Here is a 19,885-nt window from a genome sequence, read left to right as displayed (position 1 = left end):
AACACCCAGTCCCTGAGTGGAGAAAATCTCCAACCCAGCCGGGAATCGAACCCGGGACCTTAGGATTAACATTCCGTCATGCTGACCACTCAGCTACCGGGGCCGGACACAAGCATAGGATAACATATACTGACTTTAAAACTCTTTTTTCATAGCCCAATACTGACTGTAAAGCTCCACTTCGTAATTGATAATAATTAGAGTAGAATCAATTTGTAAAGTGGCTCTGATCTATCATAGATCCAAAAGCTTACAGCTCTACAAACAAAAGCTAATAGTAAATGCTTTATCTGATCTTGATGAACAAATAATCACAGTTAAATCACATGACGGAATGAAAACAGTTCAAGTATCAGAAGTATTCCTAATGATATGGACACATTCCTGGAGATAAAATAAAGTTGCATCTAGAAAGAGATTGTGAAGTGAAATGAAATGTGTGTCAGAGGAATGGAAAATCCAGTATATGGAATAATTCAGTGCTCTATATTATTTTCTCCTTAATCAATCTATGACCATTTGCCCTTGGCATGAAAAGTACCCCATTTTACAAAAAAGCTAGCCAGCTATCATGGCATAGACTGGAAGGGTTGTGTGATTATAAATCCCATGTGGTCCAAGTCACTTAAAATAGATTTCAAATGTTATTTATTTCTACACAATTTCTGTTCAGGAAGGAGCTGGTTATGCTACAGGCATTGGGATGTTGTACATAGCTGCAGTAACCTTTCAATAAGGTAACTGTTAAGGTCATCCATTGTGTTGAAACAAATACAACTGTAATCTCAGTACTGGGATGTGCTGATAATGACCCTGGAATTAATTCCAAAAGTGGATTATAAATGTAAACAAGAACACTTAAAAGTGCAAAAGCAGTTCATTGAGCTGTATAATACACGAGAATTTAAATGTCACTTGTTATTGATCAGTCATGTGCATTTCCCTCCCAATATCACTGCTTCTGGACATAGGTGCAAACTGGCATTCCATCAGGTGTGTGGCTCCTGCCAACTACATGAATATAATTCATACCACTGTCAACATGCTTAGTTCCTCTGTTCTCACCCAAGCCTTGATTTCTCCCATTATTATTATTCTCCTCAGGTATTTAAATTAATTTATGTCCTACTCTAAAATTTTTTTTTGTATATTTTTACAATTTATTTCTCTAAAAGTTTATTTTTCTTACTTATTATAATTACACTTAGTTCTCACATTTGTATCTATCTTCTGACAGCCCCTCCAGAAAGACCAGTTACTTTCTCCTTACAATCTTCTGCATTTACTTTTCCTTCATTTCCATTTCTACCCCATTTAGCATAAACTCTGATGTACAGCTTACAAAGTGGTGTAATTATTATTAAATAATAATATGAATTTTGACTGTTAATCCATTACTATTTTGGTTTTCCTAATCCACAGTTTGTCTTCCCTTAAGCACTTCAGCACTAACACTTTCTTCTTCCATTTTTCTCAACTTTCTACTAATAAAACAATTTTAAGAATTTCCAAATGATAGAGATTCAAACACTTCTAAATATAGTCCTAGCTGGGTAGTTGGGGGAAGATGATACTCTTCTGTTACTACTTAATTTGCGAGAATGCAGACTAAGCATAAAACTGTGTGTTCACCTAGAAAAACATCTCAAAATGAAAGAGTAACATTATAAACCATATGAGAAATACTGGTTGTGCTTTTACGAATCTTAACAGTCTTAACATATTAGAAGTTCATTCTAAGTTGCCAACATCAAAATTATCTTTAATGATTTCTTAGTTAGAAAAGTAAATTCCTTGCTAAGAGTTACCTCCCAATAATAACGAAGTTGACATAACCACTGGAAGTCATCATCTTTTAAAACATTCTTGTCAATAATCCCTGCAAGCACGTCCCTAGCATGGACATCCAAAACCACAAGAGCACCTGCAATAATTTAATGTCATTGTCATCAAATATTGCAGCACATGTCTGAAATGCAGTACAGCCACAGGAATATACACTAAACTAATGTTTAAAACTAGACCGATGAACATAATATGCACAGATTCCTATAAAAATATGTAAAATGTGGTTAAATGAAAAAAAAAATCATAAAAGACTAGTGACACATCATGATTTTGCACATAAAATAAGGGTCTTCCCTTATCCAAAGAATGGGTAACTCTTAAAAGCAATACAGCATACAGTAAAAGTATCACAGATGGTGGTGGGAGGTCTCACTGAGATTTTTGTGGTCATTCTAATGCAATGTTTAAATCACAATATTCTTTTGCAGAAGCTTGGGACTGCATTTGTCATGAGGACCAGCCTCTGTAAACAGCCACAAATTTTGAACCAGTGAATGATAAACTGTCTGTATCAGAAATCAAACATGCCAAAATAACTTACACCCTACTTAACATACATACCCCTACCACACATACCCCTTCAAAGGATAGAAACAAATGGGATCTGCTGGAAGAAACGCAAGTTAAAGTACCTAACACCATGCGAAGTTTCTTAAGGGTGATTTCAATGCTCAACTTGGTTGAGAACAAAAGTAAAAGAAACTGATCGGAAACTGTCCCCCTTCGCAAGAGCAACCAAAATGGCTATATATTGGTCTCCATTTGTAAAAGTCACAACCTGATGGTCATATCCACTCACAGATTAAAGAAACACATCAACAAAGATAGGAAAGCTACAGTTATAAAATAAAAATAAAATAAAAAACATGAAATGATGCAAAAAAGGTTACTTTCAAGCTCACTTTGTTGCAGCTTTCACCTCTGGAGAATGGACTGACTTCCCTTCAATGCTATTCTGTACACATAAATTGAAGGTGTCCAAACTTTAGACCAGCTCCACTTCTCATTTTGGTGAATATTCATTGTGACAAATGGGATATTTATGCTTTTGTATGTGAAGAGCTGTCTGCAAACTATAAAATCAGTTATTTTAAATAAATCATTTACAATAAAATTTAAAAATACCTAGAGTAATCCTGTTCTGCAAAGACAGTTTTCCTCTAACTAAGTCAATTATTCTGTCTATCTGTTCATTACTCATATCAAGATATTGACTGAGGCCCATAGGACCTTTCCTGATTGCTTCATGTACTTCTGAAGTCCAGAAAGTCATTGAAACAGCTAATACAGTTTGACCTGGCCATTCCAGAACCCATTCATCTCTCTTCTTTGTTGGATATGCCAGCAAAGATTCTTTCACTTTCTGAAAAAGAACAAAGATTTTAATTTGTGTAACATGAAAGTCATTTCCACAAAAAATACCAAATTTATTTTAAGTAATGAATTTCCTTTATGGTGATGGTGATAAAACTTGTTTCTGAATTATGAATGAATTGTAAGGAATAATATGTCTCTTATGTGTTACTCTGTGTAGGTAGATCAGTGTTTATTATAACTCGCACTGCAGGTAACATGGATACCAGCAGAATGAAACAGATGGTATAGGAGGTAAATGACCCTGGAGATCACCAAGTAAATAATTATCTGAAACGAATCCAGTGTGTAGCAATGTCGTCTTAAGCTTACGCAATAATCCAGGGACAAATCCAAATCAGCATCATTAATCAGATGAGGTCTAAACTCAACTATTCAATGGTGCACAATGAAAGGCTTCAATGACTAGCAAGAGGCTGGCTAGCAATAACTGTACTGCTGTTTTTGGAGCAATAACTGTGCTTCAGTTTTTGGAGGTAAACACTTGCCAGAGGGCAGCAACACCAGAGATACTTGTCACAGCTGCTGCACCTCACGTGAAAGCAAGTTGGACGTATCACTGGAGCCCAAGTATCTCTGATATCTTCTGCCAATCGATGGAGTCTAGGGTGAAGCTTGGGCCAGTCTGATGGGCAGTAGGTGCTGGATATGGTGGATATGGGTCCTGCAGTTCAGTCTCCATGGGCACTTCAGGCCAAAAGTCTTCAGCCTTCATCAGTGGTGAGGGGAGGGGTCCACCAGTGGCTGAGGTGGGTAATGGAAATGGTGTAGGGAGAAGACGGGTTTCTACCTCTTTGGGCTTCTGTCACTGGTCATCGTTGACTTCCTGTTGATGTCAAATGTACGGTGGAAGTCATAGTAATAAAGGGCAGACTGGTGGGTTGGCTTGTCCCTGAAATTGTTGCAGATGGCATTCCCACTCAGTAGTGGAGTGGAGGTGGTACATCACATTGTACGCAGAGCTGCTCCTCTCTGGCATCTACCTCAAACATATGCCTGCCCCTGTTGCTGGTGGTGACATCTTGGGGCCACTCAATGTCCTGGCCAAAATTACGAGTCCAGACATGGGAGCCTACATGGTAATGTGTTTCTGCCTGTGAAGGGTGAGCCTGCTGAGTCCAGTGCAGCAGCTTGGATAGGGTGTGGCGTTGGCACCCATGTAGAATTTTGTCTGGGCTACATCCATTTACGAGGTAGACCAGTAAGTGGGAAAGAATATGGTGTGTGTGCTTCCCTGGGTTCTGCTGTCATCGGTAGTTTGCAAATCTGAATCTTCAGTGTCCCTACCATCTCCTTGGATTCCAAATTGAATGCAGGATGTAAAGGGATGGTGGTCAGGTGCTCAGTGCTACACCATTGACAAAATCCTGAAGTGGTGATGCAGTGAACTGAGGGCCACAGCCAGAAATCTGAGTGAAAGGTGCCCCTCTATTGCAAATATGATGGACATGGCACGGACAGTAGCTGCCGTAATGGATGTAGACACCCTTTTGACATATGGAAAATTAGGGAGGTCACTGACAACTAGCAACCATGTTGCTCCCCTGAAATCAATATGTGATCTTTGCCAGAAGCAGTCAGGGTGTGGCCAACTGCATTGAACCTGATGGGCTGTGGGCCCATGCATGGCAGTTATGGGTGGTGCATTCAATGGTGGTGTCTTCTCCAGGCCAACACACGTGACACCACACTATTGCCTCCATTTTGTACATTTCCCAATGTGCAGGTGGAAGAGGTTCAGGACAGGGGGCAGAGCATGGGAGGAACTACTACCTGGCATTCATCATCGTCTTTAGTTAACAAAATGACCCCCTCAATTATTGTAAGCCTGTGCCATAAGGAAAAATCCGTGCACCATTCCGGATCAGTGACCTTAGGCAATCCCCCCCCCCCCCCCCCCTCCCCACAACACACACACACACACACACACACACACACATGCAGCAGACAATACCCTGCAGTGGAGTGAATCATGATGGACTGTTTCTCCTCCTACTTCACATGCTGTAATCAGAAATTATTTAAGGTCGTGCTGCTGATTTGCATCTAAAGCAAAACACTGCACTTGATGCCCACCTGAACTGCATGGCAAACGAGAAAATGAATCAGACTCAGAGTGACATGTAGTGATTAGTCACCAGTTGAAACTTAGCACCATAGAAATGCATATTCAACTTCTAGAAAAACATATGACACTTCTGGATGCCATATATGATAGTCAACACTTCCTTCTGAATGTACAAGTAATTCCTCTGCACCACATTTAAATGATTTTGATGTAAATGCAATGGGCTGTTCTGTGCTATCAGTATATTTATGGGACAGTACAGTACCACACAAATTTAATACCTTTTTATGCAGTTCATTGAGCAGATGGAAAATGTGGTCAACATTGGAAACAAACTTCGAATATTAATTTACTTTGCTGAGAAACGACTGTAGTTCTTTGAGGTTCTTAGGAGCCACTAAGTTAGTGATTGCATACACATGATCCTGTGAGGGTGTGAGCCCATCTCTACTTAATACATATATGCCCTAGGAACTTGACACTCGCCTCAAAGAAATCATATTTGTTGAGGTGACAATGCAGACCATGGGGTTTGAGCCACTCAAACAATATCTGTAGAATGCACAGCTGCTGCTCCCACTTGGTCCCGGTAACACACTGGATACACTGAATGAATTGCTCAAGATATCTCTGAAACACTGTAGGCATGTTTACAAACATAATGGCAACCTGTTATCATCAACATGGATGAATGAACAGATTCCTGAATGTGCCCGGGGCCACAACTACCCTTAATGGGCTTATACAGATTAGGCCTATAGTTTCACTCAAAATCTGTCTCGGTCACCCTCAACCCTTCGCTGTTACACTTTCAGAAAATAGAAGAATAAAATTAGGCAATAGACAAGGAAAAAGATCAAGAAAATGCCACTTGTTTTGCTTTGTTTAAAGTGGATCTCAGCCTGCTAATACATAATCTATACACAATGCTTCTGCAGCCATTCTCCATGGATCATGGTAGCATGAGTCAGGTCATGCCAAGATAAAGACTGCAATGTATTAACAAACTTGAGTTACGCATTTGTAGCCAATCAGCACGGCATAGCCTTAGCCACAAATGCAGTGATTTGAAACTTAAGTACAGTCAAACATTCATTATTACATCTTATTAGAACTGATTTGTTTTTGGACATTCCTGTTTTGTCTCAGCTGATACAAGGGTATTTACTTGACTAGGCATTATTATCCCCTACACTTTATACTTACAGTATATCCCCTTTTAGCCACTATCAGGGTTGAGACTTGTTTTAAACAAGTGTATTACACAAGGCCTACAAAATTATGAAAAGGATAGTTCCTACTCACCATATAGTGGAGAAGCTGAGTTGCAGATAGGCACAACAAAAAGACTGAGTGTGGCCTTAGCAGCTACAGACTGCAGTCACGTATGTGTATGTATGTGTGAGTTGCATTTGCATGAGAGAGAGAGAGTGTGTGTGTGTGTGTGTGTGTGTGTGTGTGTGTGTGTGTGTGTGTGTGTGTACGTTTTATTTCCAACGAAGGCCTTTTTGGCCAAAATCTCATTTTCTGACAGTCTTTTTGTTGTGCCTATCTGCAGTCAGCATCTCTGCTATATGGTGAGCAGCAGCTATCCTTTTTGTAATACTGTTACATTCCAGCCTGGATTCTACATTGTTGAACCTAAAAAATTCTTACTTGGAAAGCCATAGATGGTGCAGCAAATAATATACCGAAAGCAAGAGAGAAATGACCACAGAAAATAAGCTGCAAGATAATGTGTAGTGTGCTGATGGCCAAATTTGTTGAAGCATGCCAGCCAAGGCAAACAGTTGAGTGGTATCCTGGCTTTCAGTGTACAAAACAGATTATGTCCAAGAAAGAGCAGTGATGCCATTGATGATGTGAGCTGCAGTCTGGATATGATTGATGGCACAAACTTTTTTGTGGTCTTTTGACAACAATGGGGAGCAAAACATTGCACAAGCCTCAGCTTAGTTCAGTACACTCCAGCAGCAAACTTCTACTGATGAGGATGAGGGATTGCTGCACTAAACTACTGAATCTTGTGTTGCTGGACTATCAGTGCTCTGTAAATCGGATGATGATGTGGACTGGAAGTGATCGGCTGATCACGGAGCATGATGGTAACTGATGCTACCAACAATGACAACACCACAGGAATTATGGAAATAGCTTCCATTGACAGAATTACTTTGTGGGCTTTGGCAATTTTTAAGATAGCACTCAAGGTAGGATCAGATGCATCTATAGCCTTGCACTAATTTCTTGATCGGGAGTGTGATTCATAATAGCATTATGGATTAATGAGTTAACATGTGCTGTGCCACACTGTTTACAGGAAAAATCACACTTGGATGCCAAGCCTCATAAGTCAGCAGCTCATGTTGCAGAGGGTTTCTTATATTGCTTAACACACTGATTATACTTGATCCTTGCTGCAATGACTTGAGTTTGGCACAGTTTTTCAGCAAACGACAAACACCAGAAAAAGTAAAGCTACTATAATCTGGAAGAGGTTGTAATTTTTGCACCACTTTTCGCAGCTTACTACTAGAAGATCTTAAAGAATGCATACTGATGTTTACAGTCACTTATTAGACTTGTGTTGCAAGAACTGCAGCAGCTGTGTCTGCTGTTTCTGGTAGAATTCCCACTACTTTTCTTGCTGTTACTGTTGCTACAGTTGTTGCTGCTGTTGTTGCAAGTGCTTCTGCCACAAGTTTAGAAACTGGGGTTCCAAGCCTGGCTGGAATAATTGCACAGTGAGGATGTTCTCATCACCACTCTTTTATACTACTTTGTGAAAGTAGGACATTGTTTATGATACTCTCACTGATGAAATGACAGTGGTGGTCACAAAATGAACAAAAAAACCAAAGTGCGGCAACATTGTTTTAGGCATATACAACAATCCAGGGAGCACTCCAAATCAGGCAAAGTCAAAACTCAACTATTCAATGGTGCATAACTAAAGGCTTCAATGACTAGCACGAAACTGGCTAGCAGTAGCTGAACTGCGATATTTAGCAGTAAGCACTTGTCACAGGTTGGTACCATGTGACTTGGTTGCCATGGCTGCTGCATATCACACATGTACAAGTTATGACTATTGTCTGGAGCCTGAGAATCTTTGACATGTTCTCCCTATTGATACTTGGGTGATGCAGAGAATCCACATCACCTTGGAGACTGAAGTATCAATGGAAAAGATGATGTTTTACACTTCAGGTGCTCTTTAATTATTTCCCCTTTCTTTATCACATAGAATAGTCAAGTCTGTGCACACTAAAAGCAAGGAAATAAAAGGCAAGAAGAAGGGAAATGTCACCGAGATTGTAAATGTGAAGACTACTATTACTATGTTTGGAAAAGTAGCAGATACCTTTCAATACAATGTAACTTTGAATAATTGCTTTAGAGAGAAATGTTACAGCCCATGCACAAAGCCCCAGTTTGAAAGCATTTCAGTCTGTCAGAAATTTGAAAAACAAAGAATGCTCTTCTGATGAGTGAAAGCTGCATTTTACTCCAACAGCACATCCTACAAAAAGTGATCATTACTTCATTTTGAAAGACAGTTCTTATACAGGTACTAGCTCAGTGCTCAATGCTTTGCTCATTTTTTATGACTCACCAGTTGATCAATGGCATAATAGAAGAGTAGTAATCCTTGAGGAGCTGGATTTGTAATTGTACCAATAGATGGATTGAAGAAGTATTGCTTCTGCTGCAACTACCACCATTTGAACAGTGAGGCTCTGACAGATGCTTATCTCATTCCAAACATCGTAGAAATCAATGATAACCTTAGGAAGCATATTTCTTGACAATGTACCTGAGAGTGGCTCCGTAGGATAGAGCAAGTCTGGATTTTCAGAAACTTTGGAATATTGTCAGTATAGAAGACTGCTGTTTTGTTTAAAGAACACACCAGCACATTCCAGTGTTTGTTGGGTGGAGTGTTGAAAGGATTGAAGCCTTGTCAATGTTTAGTGTACCTGGATGACATAACTGTTTTTTTCAAGAGATAAACAGGAACACAGGCTGAAAATTTAACACTGAGTAATGAAAAATGCCACTTCGCATGGGAAGAAGTGAATTATTTGGGTCATGTAATTAGTAAGGAAGTGGGAAGGACTGATCCAAGACTGATACAAGTGGTGGATCATTTTCCAATACCAGGAACAAACAAAGAGTTGCAGCCTTTCCTGGGTCTTGCAATTACTATTGAAAATTTGTGTGTGTGTGTGTGGGGGGGGGGGAGGGGGGGGGGGGTTGCAGATACAGCACAACCACATATGCAGTTACTAATGAATAGTATAAAATTTTGTGGACTGAGGAGTGTCAGAAAGCATTAATTAAGCTGAAGGAAGTATTGATGTCACATACAGTGTTGGTGTTCCTGGATTTTCAGATGGAATTTGTATTATCATGTGATACGTAGAACCATGCTCTCTGTTGTGTTTTGAGGCACAAGGTTGATGGAGATGAACAGCCTATTGCCTTTGCACTGATTCAATTGAATGGAGCTGACAGGAATTTTTCTGCCAGAAAGAGAGAGAGAGAGAGAGAGAGAGAGAGAGAGAGAGAGAGAGAGAGAGGGAGATGCTTTGCCGGTGTATAGAGAAATGTACTGGAGGAAGTTTAAAGTAGTGACTGACAATGCTGTTTTAAAGTGGTTATTATGTTTGGAAGACCCATGCAATAGACTGACAAGGTAGGTATTAAAACTCAGTGAATTTGAGTATGAAGTAATCCACAAACCAGAGAAGAAACATGAATATGAAGACACACTAAGAACGAGGGTAACAGTGATGCAAGCACTGGGTTAGAACCTTGCTGAGTGGCAAGCAGCACAGAACATTGACAGGGAATGTAAGCAGCACCGTTAGCAGCAGCAGTTCAGTATGTGTGACAGCTTGTTGTGTGGAAAGATGAGACTAGGACCATACGTGGTTGTACCATTGAAGTTAATGGAAGAAGTACTGAGAGAAATGCATGATTTTGTTTTGAGGCTGCAGAACAGTGAATTGGAGGATGGTAGAGATGTACAGGTGGAAAGGAAGAAAAAGTTATGTTGATCACTATGTCAACAGCTGTGTACAGTGTGCACAACATACAGATTTTAGATGAAAACAAGTATTATTGTAGAGATTGCCAGAAGCCACAGAACAGTTTAGATTTATTAGGGTGGATGTGTTAGGACCATTTAACCAAACTCCATCAGGGGATCATTTTGTGTTGACTATAATGGACATTTCTCCCATTGTATAGAGATGCTGCTTATGCCAAACCAGTAGCCTATCACAGTCGTACGGTGAATAAATGAGTACTGAAGTTTGGGATGACACACACAATAACTAAGATCAAAGGAAGAACTTCATGTCAGACCAGACAAAGGAATTGTGTCAGCTGTTGAGAGTGAAATAATCAAGAAAAAGTCCACTTCATCATCAATTAATGGAAGGATGGAGTGCATTCACTGAATGATCAAGAGGATGCTTAGTCATCCCACCATATGATTTGGGCCAAACAATTATATTTTGTGGTGAGTGCATATAATTTGAAGATACATAACAGCACCAACTAGTCGCCATTCAAGTTGGTGAATGTTGTATGGTAAAAAGGTGCCATTGCATTTGATACAATTAAGAAGAAAGGGAGGAGGAACAGAGAGTCAGACTGAGAGTTCATGAGAACTGTAAGAAAAGTTTGAAAGAGGGTGCAACAAGTGATCACTAAGGCATTGGAAAGGCAAAAGGAGGCAGCAAAGTGTATGGCAACTTTATCTCAGTACAAGGTGGGCCAGAGGGTGATGTGTGTTATGTTTTCAAGTCTGTATTCTCCAAAAGTGAAGACAATGAGGTTTGTCATACATTACCAGGAACCATACCACCTGTGAATGTGAAGCTAGAGTTGCCAACAGGATCAGCAACTGTACATGTCAGATGTTTGCAAACTTTTGTAATGTATCATATTATCATTATTATTATTTTCTTTTCTTTTCTCCCTCATTCTTTTCTTTATATATATATATATATATATATATATATATATATATATATATTCCTGGAAATGGAAAAAAGAACACATTGACACCGGTGTGTCAGACCCACCATACTTGCTCCGGACACTGCGAGAGGGCTGTACAAGCAATGATCACACGCACGGCACAGCGGACACACCAGGAACCGCGGTGTTGGCCGTCGAATGGCGCTAGCTGCGCAGCATTTGCGCACCGCCGCCGTCAGTGTCAGCCAGTTTGCCGTGGCATACGGAGCTCCATCGCAGTCTTTAACACTGGTAGCATGCCGCGACAGCGTGGACGTGAACCGTATGTGCAGTTGACGGACTTTGAGCGAGGGCGTATAGTGGGCATGCGGGAGGCCGGGTGGACGTACCGCCGAATTGCTCAACACGTGGGGCGTGAGGTCTCCACAGTACATCGATGTTGTCGCCAGTGGTCGGCGGAAGGTGCACGTGCCCGTCGACCTGGGACCGGACCGCAGCGACGCACGGATGCACGCCAAGACCGTAGGATCCTACGCAGTGCCGTAGGGGACCGCACCGCCACTTCCCAGCAAATTAGGGACACTGTTGCTCCTGGGGTATTGGCGAGGACCATTCGCAACCGTCTCCATGAAGCTGGGCTACGGTCCCGCACACCGTTAGGCCGTCTTCCGCTCACGCCCCAACAACGTGCAGCCCGCCTCCAGTGGTGTCGCGACAGGCGTGAATGGAGGGACGAATGGAGATGTGTCGTCTTCAGCGATGAGAGTCGCTTCTGCCTTGGTGCCAATGATGGTCGTATGCGTGTTTGGCGCCGTGCAGGTGAGCGCCACAATCAGGACTGCATACGACCGAGGCACACAGGGCCAACACCCGGCATCATGGTGTGGGGAGCGATCTCCTACACTGGCCGTACACCACTGGTGATCGTCGAGGGGACACTGAATAGTGCACGGTACATCCAAACCGTCATCGAACCCATCGTTCTACCATTCCTAGACCGGCAAGGGAACTTGCTGTTCCAACAGGACAATGCACGTCCGCATGTATCCCGTGCCACCCAACGTGCTCTAGAAGGTGTAAGTCAACTACCCTGGCCAGCAAGATCTCCGGATCTGTCCCCCATTGGGATTGGATGAAGCGTCGTCTCACGCGGTCTGCACGTCCAGCATGAACGCTGGTCCAACTGAGGCGCCAGGTGGAAATGGCATGGCAAGCCGTTCCACAGGACTACATCCAGCATCTCTACGATCGTCTCCATGGGAGAATAGCAGCCTGCATTGCTGCGAAAGGTGGATATACAATGTACTAATGCCGACATTGTGCATGCTCTGTTGCCTGTGTCTATGTGCCTGTGGTTCTGTCAGTGTGATCATGTGATGTATCTGACCCCAGGAATGTGTCAATAAAGTTTCCCCTTCCTGGGACAATGAATTCACGGTGTTCTTATTTCAATTTCCAGGAGTGTGTGTGTGTGTGTGTGTGTGTGTGTGTGTGTGTGTGTGTATGTGTGTGTGTGTGTCTATATATATATATATATATATATATATATATATATATATATATATCCCCCATGAACCATGGACCTTGCCGTTGGTAGGGAGGCTTGCGTGCCTCAGCGATACAGATAGCTGTACCGTAGGTGCAACCACAACGGAGGGGTATCTGTTGAGAGGCCAGACAAACGTGTGGTTCCTGAAGAGGGGCAGCAGCCTTTTCAGTAGTTGCAAGGGCAACAGTCTGGATGATTGACTGATCTGGCCTTGTAACAACAACCAAATCGGCCTTGCTGTGCTGGTACTGCGAACGGCTGAAAGCAAGGGGAAACTACGGCCGTAATTTTTCCCGAGGGCATGCAGCTTTACTGTATGATTACATGATGATGGCGTCCTCTTCGGTAAAATATTCCGGAGGTAAAATAGTCCCCCATTTGGATCTCCGGGCGGGGACTACTCAAGAGGATGTCGTTATCAGGAGAAAGAAAACTGGCGTTCTATGGATCGGAGCATGGAATGTCAGATCCCTTAATCGGGCAGGTAGGTTAGAAAATTTAAAAAGGGAAATGGATAGGTTGAAGTTAGATATAGTGGGAATTAGTGAAGTTCGGTGGCAGGAGGAACAAGACTTCTGGTCAGGTGACTACAGGGTTATAAACACAAAATCAAATAGGGGTAATGCAGGAGTAGGTTTAATAATGAATAGGAAAATAGGAATGCGGGTAAGCTACTACAAACAGCAAAGTGAACGCATTATTGTGGCCAAGATAGATACGAAGCCCACACCTACTACAGTAGTACAAGTTTATATGCCAACTGGCTCTGCAGATGACGAAGAAATTGAAGAAATGTATGATGAAATAAAAGAAATTATTCAGATTGTGAAGGGAGACGAAAATTTAATAGTCATGGGTGACTGGAATTCGAGTGTAGGAAAAGGGAGAGAAGGAAACATAGTAGGTGAATATGGATTGGGGCTAAGAAATGAAAGAGGAAGCCGCCTGGTAGAATTTTGCACAGAGCACAACTTAATCATAGCTAACACTTGGTTTAAGAATCATGAAAGAAGGTTGTATATATGGAAGAACCCTGGAGATACTAAAAGGTATCAGATAGATTATATAATGGTAAGACAGAGATTTAGGAACCAGGTTTTAAATTGTAAGACATTTCCAGGGGCAGATGTGGACTCTGACCACAATCTATTGGTTATGACCTGTAGATTAAAACTGAAGAAACTGCAAAAAGGTGGGAATTTAAGGAGATGGGACCTGGATAAACTGAAAGAACCAGAGGTTGTACAGAGTTTCAGGGAGAGCATAAGGGAACAATTGACAGGAATGGGGGAAAGAAATACAGTAGAAGAAGAATGGGTAGCTTTGAGGGATGAAGTAGCGAAGGCAGCAGAGGATCAAGTAGGTAAAAAGACGAGGGCTAGTAGAAATCCTTGGGTAACAGAAGAAATATTGAATTTAATTGATGAAAGGAGAAAATATAAAAATGCAGTAAATGAAGCAGGCAAAAAGGAATACAAACGTCTCAAAAATGAGATCGACAGGAAGTGCAAAATGGCTAAGCAGGGATGGCTAGAGGACAAATGTAAGGATGTAGAGGCCTATCTCACAAGGGGTAAGATAGATACAGCCTACAGGAAAATTAGAGAGACCTTTGGAGATAAGAGAACGACTTGTATGAATATCAAGAGCTCAGATGGAAACCCTGTTCTAAGCAAAGAAGGGAAAGCGGAAAGGTGGAAGGAGTATATAGAGGGTCTATACAAGGGTGATGTACTTGAGGACAATATTATGGAAATGGAAGAGCATGTAGATGAAGATGAAATGGGAGATATGATACTGCGTGAAGAGTTTGACAGAGCACTGAAAGAACTGAGTCGAAACAAGGCCCCCGGAGTAGACAACATTCCATTGGAACTACTGACGGCCTTGGGAGAGCCAGTCCTGACAAAACTCTACCATCTGGTGAGCAAGATGTACGAAACAGGCGAAATACCCTCAGACTTCAAGAAGAATATAATAATTCCAATCCCAAAGAAAGCAGGTGTTGACAGATGTGAAAATTACCGAACTATCAGTTTAATAAGTCACAGCTGCAAAATACTAACACGAATTCTTTACAGACGAATGGAAAAACTAGTAGAAGCCAACCCCGGGGAAGATCAGTTTGGATTCCGTAGAAACACTGGAACACGTGAGGCAATACTGACCTTACGACTTATCTTAGAAGAAAGATTAAGGAAAGGCAAACCTACGTTTCTAGCATTTGTAGACTTAGAGAAAGCTTTTGACAATGTTGACTGGAATACATTCTTTCAAATTCTAAAGGTGGCAGGGGTAAAATACAGGGAGCGAAAGGCTATTTACAATTTGTACAGAAACCAGATGGCAGTTATAAGAGTCGAGGGACATGAAAGGGAAGCAGTGGTTGGGAAGGGAGTAAGACAGGGTTGTAGCCTCTCCCCGATGTTGTTCAATCTGTATATTGAGCAAGCAGTAAAGGGAACAAAAGAAAAATTAGGAGTAGGTATTAAAATTCATGGAGAAGAAATAAAAACTTTGAGGTTCGCCGATGACATTGTAATTCTGTCAGAGACAGCAAAGGACTTGGAAGAGCAGTTGAACGGAATGGATAGCGTCTTGAAAGGAGGATATAAGATGAACATCAACAAAAGCAAAACAAGGATAATGGAATGTAGTCTAATTAAGTCGGGTGATGCTGAGGGAATTAGATTAGGAAATGAGGCACTTAAAGTAGTAAAGGAGTTTTGCTATTTGGGGAGCAAAATAACTGATGATGGTCGAAGTAGAGAGGATATAAAATGTAGGCTGGCAATGGCAAGGAAAGCGTTTCTGAAGAAGAGGAATTTGTTAACATCCAGTATTGATTTAACTGTCAGGAAGTCCTTTCTGAAAGTATTCGTATGGAGTGTAGCCTTGTATGGAAGTGAAACATGGACGATAAATAGTTTGGACAAGAAGAGAATAGAAGCTTTCGAAATGTGGTGCTACAGAAGAATGCTGAAGATTAGATGGGTAGATCACATAACTAATGAGGAAGTATTGAATAGGATTGGGAGAAGAGAAGTTTGTGGCACAACTTGACCAGAAGAAGGGATCGGTTGGTAGGACATGTTCTGAGGCATCAAGGGATCACCAATTTAGTATCGGAGGGCAGTGTGGAGGGTAAAAATCGTAGAGGGAGACCAAGAGATGAATACACTAAGCAGATTCAGAAGGATGTAGGTTGCAGTAGGTATATATATATATATACCATAGATAACATTGGCATACAAACAAAACAAGTTGAGATATGCTCTTCAATTTTTTAAATTCTTTATATTCATCTGTTTATCCCTATAAGAGGTAGTGGATAGACTTGTTACAAGTTCACCAAGTTAATACTGTTAAAAGATCTATTTATCCTATAAGTGGTAGCAGGCAGAGATATGAAGAGTTCTGCCCATTAATATTGTTCAAAAATGTCTACTCTAACAGGACATTAAAGAAGTGTTATAAAAGTTATTTGGGAGACGTAGTTTATTAAAAAACCATCTGTTCATCATTCCGCGATGTACTGAGAATCCTGCATCAAGAGGATCGAAGCAAACATGAGCAGAAGAGGGTCGATCGTCATAACCAGCTCTATGCACAATGGCAATAACATGAAGTATTTAAATTTAAATGGTGAATGTTCATCTTAAATGCATTGAATATTGAAGGTCTGTTGATATTAGTGCCAGTTAAAGTTCACTCAAGATATAGGTACCTTCCAATTTCTTTCAATTATTCTTTCAAAATTTCCCTTTTAATTATTTAAGCAGCAATTTTTAATCAGTTTCTATCATATATTACCTATTTGTTCCGCTTGCGACTATTCAATGGTGACCGTTCAAAGGACGGCACCGAGAGGAATATGAGCAGACCTTTCAATTGTTGAGATAAATTTTTTTTTAGATAAATGATCCATTTTATTGTTACAAGAAACTAATGAGGTCTTTGTTGCAATTGTTACACATCTGTGAGATTGGAACTATTAACAACCTGAAGGAGCAAATTAAAATTTAGTACTGCCTACAAATAAGACGCACCAGGAATGCGGATTTCAGTGGTAAAAGGTAGGGAGCTGCTACGCTGTATGCTTATATGGCCGTGCTTGGCAGTGTCTCTCTCAAAGTAAATAATCTCTTTTCCTTCCAATTAATATCCATTACGGAAAGTGTATTTCTATAGGAAAGACAAAAGTTTGTGTAAAGTCAACATTTAAGTGCAAAATCATTCATTCAAATTCTGTAAGACTGTATAAGAGAACAGTAAGGTTCATTAATGAATATGCATATAAAACTGCTTTAATTGAAAAGTACCAGTATAAACAAAATTTTCTTTTTGAAAAATTTTTTTCTTTTCATAATTTTGGTAAACATTGTTCACAGCAGAGTCAAATGAAATGGCCATTGTTGAAAATTCATTACAAATTGCAATACGCAAAGATGGCGGAAATCCGAGCTTGGCAACAGTTGAAAGTAACGTGCCAACTCATGAACTAGCCAATGGCTACTAAAAGAACCAGGTTGGCATCCCACTATTAATAAATTATGACACTGGTAATATAGCTAATCATGATGTTACTTTAATGACGCTCGATGGGACAATTTCTCAGGTCACACCGGGAAACATTTTTTCAAATAGTGAAACTGAAGTGCGTGACAGTGAAAATTCCTTTGATTACTTGCTCACGACATTGCAAACACAAGAACAGGGAACAGTTCAAAAAAGCAATGTAAATACTAGTGACACCCACAATTTGACACAAGTCATGTAACTAATAACACAACAGCTTAACCCATCAAGCGTGTGCGACGGCTTATGCTGTCCACCACCGACTGCTCATCCAGCGTGTGCGACGTCGTATGCCTTCTGCACTTTTTGTATTCATTTATCCTCTCCGCCAATGCAGTTTGAATGACAGCCACTAGATGGCAGTGCCATACATTCCTTAGCTTCATGTTGATGGAGTTAGGGAGTTAGCATTTGTGATTCACGTGGGTTACGAAAGTTTTTGTCTTTGTGTGGGTGATGATTCTCTGCAGGTTGTGCGCAATAGCTGGGCTGATGGAAGATGAAGTTCTGCAACTTTTGATGGAGAGTGATATTGAGGAAGATGAGTTGTCATTGTCTTTTGATGATTCTTCAGATGATGAATCTATTGTGCAGGATGCAGTCTTGCCTAAATGGAAGGAATGTGACACTATTTCTGCACCTACTGCATTTACATTGAGTATTGCTGAAGATAGGCTGAAACTCCGAATTCCTGGTAATGCAGGGCCATTAGCTTATTTTGAATTGTTCTTTGACAATGAAATAATAGAAATGATTGTCAAAGAAACAAATAAATATGTGGAATTCTTTTCACAAAAGGAAAGTGAAAAAATACTTTCTCTGAATAAATCACGATTTGTAAAGTGGTTTCCGACTGTTGGTGGTGAAGTCAGAGTTCTTTTAGCTTTATTTTTACTGATGGGGATTGTGTGTAAAAGACTGACTAAAATGTATTTTACCAGATGGAACATGCTAGAAATGCCCCTCTTCCCTAATGTTATGAGTGAAGAAAGATTTCATCTCCTGACAAGATTTCTACATTTTGCTGACAACACAGAACACCAAAATGTAAGTGGCAGTAAAACCATTTATAAAATTATGCCTGTGATAAAGCAAAGATTTCAGAGACCTTATGAGCCAGGACGTAACATAATTTGACGAATCCTTGTTGCTGTGGAAAGGAAGACACTCTTGGAAGCAGTGCGTACCTTTGAAAGCAGCAAGCTTTGGGATGAAATTTTTCGAACTGTGTGACAAGAATGGGTATTTATGGAACTTTATTTTGTACACTGGAAAAGATACCGATCTTCACTGTCAAATAACAAAGGATGATGATATACAGTCAACAAAGGTGGTGTTAAATTTGTGTGAAAATTTGTTAGGTGTAGGTAGGTGCGTGTATATGGACAATTACTATTCAAGTCCTGACTTGTTACAGAGACTTGTCGACAGGCGTACTGGTGCAGTATAAACAGTTAAAACTTCTAGGAAAGGAATACCATATATTGTAAATAGGAAGTTACCAAAAGGACAGATCATCAGTGCACAAAGGGGAAATTGGTGGCTCTGAAATGGAAGGATAAAAGGGAAGTTACAGTGCTAACAACAAACCATCAACAGTAGATGTGCAAAGAAGAGTAAATGGGAGAGAGGTGCAAGTGACCCAGATACCTCTCTGTGTTTCTGACTACAACCAGAACATGGGGGGAATGGACTTGAAAGACCAGTTACTGGAATCGTTCCTTGTGGAAAGAGCAAAACAAGGTTTGGTAGAAAAAACTTTTTAAGCATTGGCTGAATGTGGCTGTTTTAAATGCTTATATACTGTATTGTCAGAATGAAAATAAGAAGGACCATTTAGAGCTTAGAGTGACACACATAGATGAGCTCATAACTAATTATCATCACAGTGCCTTTGAACAGAAGCAAGGGAGACCTTCTGATGTTGTCAGTAACTGTCACAGACTTACTCGTAGACACTTCCCAGAAGAAAATCCAGCAACAAAAAACGGAAGGGCCTAATGAGATGTGTGCTGTGTGCAACAATACAGCAAAGAAGAGAGACATCATATAGATGTAAAGCCTGCCCTGCACACCCAGCATTATGTATTGTGCTGTGCTTTGAACTTCATCACTCTCAAAAAGCCTTGTAAACAATTAATTTTTATAACATGATTAAACTTTTTGTGCCTAAAGTGATTTCATCTATTTCATCCATATAGTTTTGTGTGTTCACCTTAATTTTTTCACAATTTTATTTTCAGTACTGTATTAGATATAGCATTTGCAGATGTGCACAACAGATGTCACACTGCAGGTGCAGACAGGTGGAGGGCACCATCACACTTGAGGGGTTAAGGGTGTAACACAGCAGCTCACAATACATCAGGAAAATATGGGGCAACAGTTTACACAGCAAAAACAGGCATTCAACGATTTCAAGAACAGTATTAGTCAACAGTTCAGTGAGGTGAGCTATCTGACGAACTATCTGG

The 19,885-nt window shown here is 40.6% G+C and overlaps 1 protein-coding gene across 1 annotated transcript in view; it reads right to left on the bottom strand.

Moving 5' to 3' along the window:
* The window catches only part of LOC124776746 (dynein axonemal heavy chain 7-like), an 881,127-nt gene that overhangs the window by 674,763 nt on the left and 186,479 nt on the right, over nt 1–19,885 (bottom strand). The window contains 2 exon segments of the mRNA XM_047251871.1: nt 1,809–1,924; nt 2,974–3,211. Coding sequence (XP_047107827.1) covers nt 1,809–1,924; nt 2,974–3,211 — 354 coding nt within the window.

Source organism: Schistocerca piceifrons, chromosome 2 (assembly GCF_021461385.2).
Source record: "Schistocerca piceifrons isolate TAMUIC-IGC-003096 chromosome 2, iqSchPice1.1, whole genome shotgun sequence".
Taxonomy (NCBI): Eukaryota; Metazoa; Arthropoda; class Insecta; order Orthoptera; family Acrididae; genus Schistocerca; species Schistocerca piceifrons.
This window is presented reverse-complemented; position numbering and strand designations above follow the sequence as displayed.